The sequence below is a fragment of the Vollenhovia emeryi genome, unplaced genomic scaffold, assembly GCF_000949405.1.
Source record: "Vollenhovia emeryi isolate VEMERY1.0 unplaced genomic scaffold, V.emery_V1.0 DF939141.1, whole genome shotgun sequence".
Classification (NCBI taxonomy): Eukaryota; Metazoa; Arthropoda; class Insecta; order Hymenoptera; family Formicidae; genus Vollenhovia; species Vollenhovia emeryi.
In genome coordinates, this window is record NW_011967225.1 from 1,688,171 (window position 1) to 1,699,592 (window position 11,422).

At 43.7% G+C, this 11,422-nt stretch overlaps 1 protein-coding gene across 2 annotated transcripts in view; it reads left to right on the forward strand.

The window, feature by feature from the left end:
* The window catches only part of LOC105567037 (ribosomal protein S6 kinase alpha-5), a 54,306-nt gene extending 43,819 nt beyond the window's left edge, over positions 1-10,487 (forward strand). For both annotated transcript variants that reach the window (XM_012021559.1, XM_012021557.1), the window contains exons 2-7: positions 3,140-3,214; positions 3,593-3,811; positions 4,533-4,648; positions 4,784-4,984; positions 5,999-6,436; positions 6,551-10,487. In XM_012021559.1, coding sequence (XP_011876949.1) covers positions 3,140-3,214; positions 3,593-3,811; positions 4,533-4,648; positions 4,784-4,984; positions 5,999-6,436; positions 6,551-8,161 — 2,660 coding nt within the window. In that variant the 3' untranslated portion in view covers positions 8,162-10,487. The remainder of the gene's footprint in view (positions 1-3,139; positions 3,215-3,592; positions 3,812-4,532; positions 4,649-4,783; positions 4,985-5,998; positions 6,437-6,550) is intronic.
* The last annotated feature ends 935 nt before the right edge of the window (positions 10,488-11,422 follow it).

Sequence of the window (11,422 nt, forward strand, 5' to 3'; positions counted from 1 at the left end):
CTCATCAAAGCTACATTATCACACATACACCACATATACCACACAATTGTCTTATTGGTCGGGCCCAAAAAACCGGTGATGCGCAGAAGGGGTAGACGCAAAACCAAACCAATGACGAAGTGGATCTTGCTGGCTGTACTATGGTTGGTACCCTATAAACGCGAGCACGTTCGGCCAAATCGAAGTCTACTCCGTGTATCGCGAGCGAGACGAACACCTCGCTCGGCGTGCATTTCCCCTTATTTATTCACCTCGCCGTCATTCGCAGTTCCTTTACGATTACGAGAGCGGCGTCCGCGTTTTCCTCGCGGGGAATTTAAAGCCAGAACGAGCCCGCGCCGATCGGCGAGTGAAGGCGCGGATGTGGAAAGAAGTAAATAACGATAAAATCGTTGTTATGCATTATTTACTGGTCATTATCGTTAACCCGTCTGGTTTCTTATCGTCCGCCGCGTTCGCCGCCGTGGACACAGTTGTTCCGCGAATTACGTAACGCTGAAACGTAATCGCAACGCCGCCACCTCGGAATACATGAATGCCTGAGGAGAGCCGCGCCGCGCGGCCCGTGGAAACCCGGCGCGCTGGCCTGCGCCGCGTACTCTTAATTTTCCTACTTGTTTCTCCTTTTCGTTCCGAACGTGCGTCAGGCGCGCCGTTCGCCGCTTCAATTACGAGCGCGCGACATGTGTCTCTCGTTACGCGAGGCCGTGATAAACACGCCGCGCGCGCCGCGACGGCGGCGAATCGCCCACGTGTACGTACGTGCGTACATTCGCGGCGGCGGCGGCGGCGGCGATGTCGCACCTGCCGATATGTTAGCCGCGCGTTGCAGGTGCATGCACCTTCGCGTGTCACACGTCGCGAATAAGCGGCATTCCTCCGTTCTCAGCGCGACGGACGCGCCGGAGAGAACGTTCCCTCCTCTATTCTCTTCCTTCTTTCTTCCCTCCCCCGCGCACCCTCCCCTACCTCCCCCACGTGCGCTATCCGCACGCGGCGACGGCGGCGTCCGGAGAAAAATGAATGCCAGGAGCACCTCATTGTCTCGCGCCGCGAGAAGCCTTGTCAGGCCTCGCGCGCGTCACAACGCCCTCAATCTCCTTCCGCGCCTCCTCGGCGCCGAGGAACGCGCGAACGTCGGCGAGAACGCGACCGTTAGGAATCGAGAAATCGTTAATTAGCCCGGCTCAGCCGTTAGACCACTCGGCGGGGCTCAAATCGGGCTCGTTTTATCGAAAGTCTTTCTCACGCGGTGTGCGTCCGCCACTGCGTGTTTCTCAAGTAAAGGCCCATACACGAAGAACCGTAAGCAGCAAGGTCGAAGTTGCCCACGTGATTGCTTACCCCGAGTCGAAATTTTGTCCCTATGTTGAACCTTTAATTCTATAGTAGGATCTAAGGCAGTAAAAGAGGCCGAAGTTCAAGTACAAAATTGACTCCTACTTTAAAACCGAGGGGGAAACCGCTGAGGGCATTGTGGTGTACAGATTTGCGGCATTACTGGGCATTACTAGGCATTTTTGGGGCATTAGTTTGGGCATTAAGCCTTGCTGGGGCATTATAAAGATCAGAGTTGGGAAAGTTACTTCATAAAAGTATCTAGTTACAGTTACAGTTTTTTTTTTCGCTAAAAATGTAACTAGTTACAGTTACAAGTTACCAATTCTGAAAAGTAACGCGTTACAGTTACTCAAAGAGTAACGAATCGTTACCTTGCAGTTACTTTCTTATAATGAAAATGAAAATATTCAAATCTCCATTTGAATTGTAAAATGTCGATAAAGGCGTTTATGCGCAAATGCAAGGCCCAATGCGATCTATGTAGGTTTAAAAAATATATAAAGTAACTATTAAATTAGTTACTAGTTATCGAAAAAATGTAACTGAGTTAAGTTACAGTTACAGATGGAGAGAAAGTAACTGTAACTGTAACTTCGTTACAAGTAACGAGTTACTTCCCAATCCTGATAAAGATATAATAAGATAAAATAAGATAAAACAAGATAAAACAAGATAAATAAGATAAAATAAGATAATAAGATAAAGTAATGCCCACTGGGCATTAGTGGGCATTGGCGTACAAGATCAGGGATTATCCCTCGTTTAAAACTGATATGTGTCGAAAATTTATACTTTTGCCAATTAAAGTAGGTCCTTTTAAGTAGGAGCTAAAGTAAAATTTTAGAATTAAAGATTCAAGGGAGAAGTAAAAAATAGAACGTCATCAAAGTAGGTTATTGCTGATCTATGTAGGTGCATAGATCAGCTAAGTAGATGTAAATTATCCTCAAAAGAGTGAAAATAGTACCAAAATTTCGACTCGGGTACGTTCTCGATTGTCATTTTCCTTAAGCCTTAAGTTCTACTAAGCTTTCTCGTGTGTTCTCGGGCCTTCACTTCCCTCGAGTCTTGAGCCTTAGGGTCGGTTGCACCAAACGTCACTTAACTTTAACTTTAGCTTAATTCACTCTTCGTCTCTTTCTGCTTTGCTTAGAAAGATATAAAGAATGAATTAAGCTAAAGTTAAAATTACGTGACGTTGGTGCAACCGGGCCTTATTGCACTGAAGAAAAAAAGAGAGCTCGCTACCGTAGCAGGTAGCTAATCATGGTTTGCTGAAAATAGTTGGCTGCCGTGACTATAAATTTCCAAACCACAGCAAACGGTTTGCACCTAATACAATAGGCACAGTAGCAAAATATTTAGCTCTCACAGCTAAATATTACCTATCCATATTTTACGACTGAAATTTAGTTGCCACATACACCTACATTTTTCTTTCCGTGTGCTTACGTTGTTTCGTGCGTTTCCTGCTGAAATTTCCGTCGTTGGGCGAGCACCAGAGTATATCGGTCTTTATTTTGCAATTTCGAGAAACACTATAAGTTTCTTTTCCCCAGCGTTTCGATATACTTCCCCGATCTGTCTCGCGCGTTCGACCGGATTCGCGATATCGGGTTTCCTTTTCTTTTACATAAATTTCGTAAAGGCCGCTTCACGGTACGCGAGCAGACGAGCGGAGATCCGCAACGGGTCTCCCGCCGAATCGCCGGGATACAACGGGTGTCACGATTGATCGGATATTATCGATATTATACCAACCTTTCTCACATGGCGTTTTGGCGTTTTTCTGTTACAGTGAACCTAGCGGACAACGGCAGCCAGAAAGTGGACATGACACACTTCGACCTGCTGAAAGTCCTCGGCACCGGAGGTGAGAGACCATTTCGACGAAATGTCTTTTCCGAAACGTGGCCCGGTAACGTCCGACAATGTTTGCCCCGATATCTGGATCACAATATTTACAATGTCGACGATAAGTAATACTCGGGTCATCAATAACGGTAATAATAACATTCGGTTCATTTGTAACGGACGCTGTAACGCTTGTACCGTTACGGGCATCAAATTTAAAACCTTTCTCTGCTGCACGATGTACATAAGTTAATTTCCGGCTGCAGGTCTCTTTTCCTTTGTGAATAAACCGCTGCGCCGTCTTCTCCGTATCAGCACGGATATTTCTCCGTTATCATTGCTGTGTCCCTAAACTGCGACACGGTTTTCTAATGTCGATCGTTTCGTTTTCGTGCAGCTTACGGCAAGGTTTTCCTGGTGCGGAAGAGAACGGGTGCCGACGCCGGACGGCTTTACGCCATGAAGGTGCTGAAGAAGGCCTCCATCGTGCAGAAGAAGAAGACGACCGAGCACACCAAGTCCGAGCGGCAAATTCTGGAGGCCATCAGGGACAGCCCGTTCCTGATAACTCTCTACTACGCGTTTCAAACCGACGACAAACTCTGCTTGATCTTAGGTGAGACTTGGACTGGAACTGAGAAGAATAATAAACAAATCTATCAGCGAGAGAGAAAGAGGGAAGGGAAACTAAGTGCAAACTAAGGCTTGTTTACAGTCAATTCTTATATTTAAGGATCGTTTTAAATATCTCTTGAAATGTTTCTTAGTCAGTAAAATAATTTGTATAGTATCCATACGGATCATTTTTTGGCTAAACTCTGTGAACGTGTATTTAAGATAAAGTTAAACATAAGAATTGAGTATAAGCAGGCTTTACTGTGCACTCAGTGCGCACTAGTGCACAGCAATCGAATTCGTTGTAAATGATTAAGAAGGAAAAACGTAATGCAACACGCGTGCACGTGTCACAAGTTACATTTCACCGAATAAATATGAAAATATGAAATAAATATAAACTGGAAGTTAATATATGGAAATAAGATAAATATGTGAAAGCCCCAACATCTTCCCTTGGCAAAATAATTTCTCGAACAATTTTTCTTAAGTCACTTGCATTGAAATAGATTGTAAAAGATGAAAGAAAAGATCCGGCATATCTACATAAAATTTCATATGTATGTTACGGATAAAATAAAAGATGTCTTTCTCTCTTATCTCGTCTGTCGCGTACGTCAAATGCTGCTGGATGACGCGCTACGAAGAAACGTTCTGCTTCTGTCTCACGTGTCTGAGAATGTAGAACCGCGAATTTGCAAGATACCGTTTTCTATTTCCAGAATATGTCGCCGGTGGTGAAATGTTTACGCATCTGTATCAGCATGATTGCTTCACGGAGGACGCAGTGCGATTTTATATCGGCGAAATTATCCTGGCGCTGGAGCGCCTTCATGACGTACGTATTAGTATAATAACGTTGGGCGCGCGTACAAACGACAACGAGATTTCCTCCCGCGAGGAAACAATACCGCGATGAACTGAACGGGGAAAAGCTCTGCTGCGAATCTACATTCTGGTTTTGACGTTGCAGCTTGGCGTAATCTATCGGGACATCAAACTCGAGAATATACTCTTGGATAAGGAGGGGCATCTCGTGTTGACGGATTTCGGTCTCAGTAAAGAGTTCCTACCGCACGAGAGGAACGGTAACGCGCGTACTTACTCGTTTTGCGGAACTATCGAGTACATGGCACCGGAAGTGGTAAAGGCCGGCCCGAACGGCCACGATATCGTGAGTTGAAACCATTTTATCTTTCCGCGTTACCGACCCGCGTGTTATTTCATCCCCGTATCCGCCTTTGCGACTCCTGCTCTCAGGTGGCAGCTCGATGATAATGTCTGTTTTCTCCCTGATTCTGCAATTAAATTTATATAATGCATAAATTATTACGCGTATAATTATGTTATATGTATAATATTTGATACGGGCCACTTTATTCACGTTTTGTAACATGCGATATTGTCTGGTTCGTTATCCAACCGACCGCTTCCATTAAGCATGAAACAAATAATAAGGCTATGCTTCTTTCTCTATCATGTGAGATCTTTGGCTTCGACTCCTTTCACTGTTACAACCTTTTTGTAGTTTGCGCTAACTCGTGTAATTTACGACAGTTACAAATGGCTTTTAATTTATTCTTAATTTTTCAACTTTCTAACTTCGATATATGTCACTCTTTCTTTTTCAATTACTGACTAAAATAGGCGCTCGTATACGTATTATTACTTTTCTATCTTAATTTTTTCGACTTAAATATGCAATAGTTGTCCGTCATCCTTGTTGCTCGTTAGTATTATTGGCCTTTTCCCAACAAACTAGTTAGTAAATTAAATTTTCAGAAAGTAAAGATATTATATGCAGAAGAAAATTCCCTTTCACGAGACGAGAGGCTCCTAGTATGAAATAACGGGGTTTCTGCTAAATTAATAGGCATCATCTGTTGATTCCACCATGAATTTATTGCCCTTGGAGCGAAACCTGTTTAGTGGAAAATTCACTGTTCGATTGTGTAATCGTTACGAAACAGATTCGTTATTGAATTTGGGTATTGAAAACCTGCCATCTCATCTTAGAAGCCTATCTCATAATAGAGGACTTTCCTCTATATAATTAAAAAATTGTACACCTATAAGTATGCAAAAGAAGAGATACGAGCGTGTCTTGCGTGGACATAATTAACAGTGATGCAGTCACGTATGTACTCGTTTAAACGTATGTATTACAATCGAGATGGCATTCTCATAGGCCGTAGATTGGTGGAGCGTGGGCGTGCTAACGTTTGAATTACTGACCGGTGCGTCGCCGTTTACGGTGGAGGGCGAGAAGAATAACCAGCAGGAAATCTCGAGGAGGATACTGAAGAACGATCCGCCGCCGATGCCGAGCCACCTGAGCGCCAACGTGAGCGACTTCATCACCCGCTTGCTGGTCAAGGATCCGCGGCAGAGGCTGGGCGGTGGGCCGCGCGACGCTAAGGAGCTCAAGGAGCATCCCTTCTTCATGGACGCGGCGCCGGCCTTCACTTGGGACGGCCTGGAGAAGAAGCAGATCAAGCCGCCTCTGGTCCCCAAAATCACGCACGAATTGGACACCAGCAACTTTTCCGACGAATTCACGAAGATGAACGTTGCCGTCGACAGCCCGGCGGTCGTTGACGGTGACTACCCTGATAAGCATTTCAGGGTAAGCTTCTTTAACTTGTTGCATTATTACCCCGAGCAAGTATGTATGCGCTGCCGTTATAATCCCAGGTTTTATGAATTATTCTAGAAATGTATCATTCAAATTATTTTACAGGGTTATTCGTATGTAGCGCCTTCGATACTGTTCACCGACAACGTGGTGAGCAGAGATATCTTCGGTGGCGAGGAAAGTACCAGTTCGCAGCGGCCTTTGTTGTCCGATCTGCTCAACACGTGTTTCGAGGAGTCCACGTTCTTCCAGACGTACGAGCTAGACCAAGCGGGACCAGCTCTGGGCGACGGCAGCTTCTCGATTTGTCGACGGTGTCATAACCGCAAGACCAAGCAGGAGTACGCCGTGAAGATCGTCAGCAGGCGGGTGGATTGCAGCCGGGAGGAGAGTCTGTTGCGTGCGTGCCAGCGTCACGCGAATGTAGTGAAATTGACAGACGTCCATCACGATAGGCTTCACACGTATATCGTGATGGAATTGCTCTCGGGTGGGGAATTGTTGCAACGACCGCGACCGTTCTCGGAACGGCAGGCGAAGCGGGTGATGCGACAATTGGCATCCGCGGTGCGATACATGCATTCGCGCGGTGTGGTGCACCGTGATCTCAAGCCAGAGAACATCGTGTACGTGCATCAAGGCGAGGACTCGTCGGTGAAGATAGTCGACTTTGGATTCGCCAGGATGAAGAACAGCTGCGAGCCACTGCACACGCCCTGCTTCACGCTCCCGTACGCTGCTCCGGAGGTTGTGGCCAATCAGGAGTACGACGAGAGCTGCGACATGTGGTCCTTGGGGACCATTCTGTACTTCATGCTGTCCGACAATCCACCCTTTCGCACGGACGCACCTAACGTGGCGATGCGCATCAAAACCGGTGAGATTAATTTCGACGGTGAAGCCTGGAGCCACGTGTCCGCCGGTGCGAAGCAAGTGATGAAAGGCTTGCTGATGATCGATCCCAACAACAGACTCACCGCGGCTTCTCTGGTGTACCACCCGTGGCTGACGATGCACGACGCGACGGTTCTTCCGGTGACGCCCATTACGGACGCAGCTCACGCGGATAGCGCGGCAGCCGCCAGTTCAACGTCGACCCACGAGCGCGAGGGTTTCCGATTGCGCGCCGTTGACGCCGCCAAGCTGGCTCAGCGACGCAAGCACAAACGTTCCAATTCCAGTTCCTCGACGTCGAGACCGTCTTCTTCCTCCTCCTCGAGTCCGTCGTCAGTTCAGTTGCTGCATCTACCAAGCGCCACGCACAGCGCCGCGAACACTTCCACCTCGTCACCAAGCGTCTTCGACTTCAACGACGAAGTTGTTAACGAGTACCTGAGTTCCCTGTCTTCTTCTTCCGACTCGAATTCCTCGATAAGACTCTCGCTCCTGCAGGAATTGGAGCGGACCGCGAAGAAGCGGGCCAAACGCAACGCCGACCATGAATCGTCGTGTCAGCAGATGATCCCGACGAAGAAGCATCATCGACACCGACGTGACGTCGACAGCGAGACCAGCGGCAGCAGTAGTAGCGGGCCAATGACGCGATCGCGGAAACGTAAACTCGAACAGACCAATTCGGACAGAGATGTAGGGTCTGACAATTCCGCGGAGTCGTTCGAGTCGTCCTCGCAGGCCGCGAATGACGAAAGGGACGTTCATAGGAGACATAAAGCTGGCAAGCGGCCAAAACGCCTCGCCACGATTATAGTCGAGTAAAGTTTTCCTACTTATGCTTGGTCCAGTAACGCTCCAATAAATTCACACACCTTGTTTCCTATGCATTTTACACGGTATATAACACCGCTGCCTTCTGCGTTCGTAATGGACGCGAAACATCGCATCATTCCTATCTCACCACAATTTTAGAATATCGTATATAGATATATAACTAGCTATAACATGACTATGCCATCCCATCTTCTCTAAATCTTGGTCCATTTTCTATCTAAGTAATTATATAATTGAAAAGTGCATTCTTATACGATGATTTTAAATACATCGGATAGATACGAGAGATGGACGTGTATAAAACGATATTATATCACTGTGGTCAGGGTCTCAAAGTATCGACGTTTCTCCGCGAGAATCCACGCGATACACAGAATTTATTACGCAGTGTACAGAATTTTATTTTTATTACCGCTGTCAGAGAGAACGAGACGACGAGATGTAAGTGGGCGGATGCGAATAGGATGGTGAATCGTTTTGTTGCGTTAAACTGGGATTGTCTGTGATTATAGTGCGAGGACGACAAAACGTTTGTAAGTTATTGTAACTTATTACACGCACTCCCGTTAAAATTTTCTTCCGACGTCACTTCTGCGACCGATAATCATAGGGATGACGATATAGCGATTAACTAGCCAGTACGAAGAAAATTTTAGCGATTGCTTATGCCGAGCGTATATGTGGTGTATGTGCCTCAAAAACTCATTTCGCTATGAGTACAGTAAAGATATTAATGTAGTAGGAATGACGCGCGATTACGCGAAGCTAACAAAAGCAACTGTTATTACCAGTGGTACCTCAACGACGGGAAAAAAAAGGAAAAAAAATATATTTAAAAGATACGATTTGTTAAAAAAAAAAGAAAATTATATACACTTAAGCACTCTTTTACGGATAGTGTTATTAAGAGTAACGGTTATATTTATGTGACTTGAAGAAAAACTTTGTGTATAGAAAAATTTTGTTTATATAATTACACGTTAAATATTCTATTAATTTTTACAGATGACTATATAAAACGAAATGACGATGTTTATCGACTAGATGATAAGTAAAATCGAAAAGAATTTCTATTCAGTATTTAACGTGTTTCTTTTTCGCGAGAAACGTTGCACGTTTCGTCACACTTGGGTGTATTCGTGTAGTATTTGACACATGTGACAATTTTGAGAATGATGGAAATGAATGAGCTACGAGGGAGCACTCAGAGCGCTATGAGAAAATGAAATTAGATTTAATTGAAAGTCAGATTGTTATAATTTTGTGATCTAATGCGTTATCGTTTATCATTAATTCGCGATCAATGTAATTTCTCATAATTCGGGAGTTGATCAGGTATCGACTTGTATAAGCGAAGGAATTGGTTCGCCAATGAATTGTAAATTATCTCGGACTTGTACGTTTGTGCCCGCCTTCTTCCAAGTTTTCGAAACGCGAAGTATGCGGGAAGAGAATATTTCGTTTTCCCACGTGACAGAGCCCGTGTCTCACGAAAGGGGGGGACTTACGAAAAGAAAACGACACATTTCCGGCCTCGAATTTTCGTTTCAATTTGTTAGATATCGCTGTGTTTATACTAGTGAGACGATTATCATTAATCATCGTGTAATATTTGCTGTGAGAGATGATGTAACAAAATGGTAAAGACTGAAATGCGGTTGTATATCAACTCAGGGAACAGACGCGTTAATTGAGTAACGTTTGTGTTATCTTGTTACGAGATAGCGTTATGCAGAAGAAAAGCATGCGTGCATGCTTCTACCAAAGATGACTGAAGCGACACTCCTCTGTTAAACCAAATAAAGTGCGGTGTGTAGCGGAGAGAAGCTATACGTGAGATATCGAATTTAACGTGTATAATAACAGTTATTATATATATAGATATCTAAATCGCAGAGATGTCACAGATTATATCTATATATTTAATATATCGTGTCGCTAGAGAATCGTATTCTTTAACAAGGAGAGATATATACATTTATACATGTGTATATTATATATATACATATATATGTCTATCTAGAATTACAAAAGTCATTTGAAATCGTGAACTTTATAAGTTAACATCGGTTGCCTGCAGAACAAATTTTTTTCTAAGGATATATTGTTACGTTAGGAACGCTCTTTCAGGGTTCGAAGAATGTATACATATGTATATATAAATATTAATATAAATATATATGAACAGTTACACAGGTCGAAGCTTGTACCATACGAGAGTGCTGTTCTGTTGCTATAAATACGTAAAAGAGACACCTACCTTTGTTACCACTGGTTGTTAAAATATATCATAATGCAATATTTATTTATAAAACGCAGTGTCTCATTTTTAAACCATCACCACGGGTATTGTCAAGCGGCTGCTCCCGTGATAGATTCTTACCTGCGAAATTATTTCCCAAGAGTTAGTCTCGTTAAATTACTTTTCGCAATAGACTTAAAATTATTTAGACACCAACTTACCCCTTTATTACTTGGTGTTTGTGTCCTCACGTTAGAGCCTTACGAATTTTATTGATAGTCTCGTTTTTAGAAAAGTTTTCATAATTTCCGGTACCTCCAGCAAAAGTATTTTTCCGTGTTGGATAACTCGTTTATTCTTGTTATCGATACCTGGAGAGTGAATTCTACATTTAATAAGTAACCAGATATTAAATAATTAAGAACTATAATACAGGGTGCCCCAAGTAGCACAGATTATTGGTGCGATATTGGGAAATGATGTAAATCTAGTATTCCCAAAATTGATCCAACATTAAACCAATATTTAGCTAAACGTCTGTTTAGCAATATTGGTTTAATATTGTATCAATATTAGACCAATATTCATATTACATTGTTAAATATTGGCCAATGCACATCAGTATAGATCTAATATATATTATACATATAATCATTAGTGTGCAATATTTACATTTATTCCATGGCCAATATTGACCTCACGTTGGACAATATCAATGCATTTCTAATAGAACCAACATTGGGCCAATATTTAGCCAACGCACTGCACTACTAGGCTCGTGTCCTGTTAAGTTTATTAAAGTAAATTAAACGTTTCGGGATCAATGTTCCGTACATCCTGGGTAAAAGACAAATCGTCTAAGATGATCTACCTTTAAAATAATTGGTAAATGTGTGGCAACCTCACCGCCTCCTTCGTAACTCTCACATTTCGTTCATTTCGGCTCCCAAATAAGATTCTGAGAAGGAAAATCGCTCACGGTCCACTTATTTTATTAATTTTCGAAG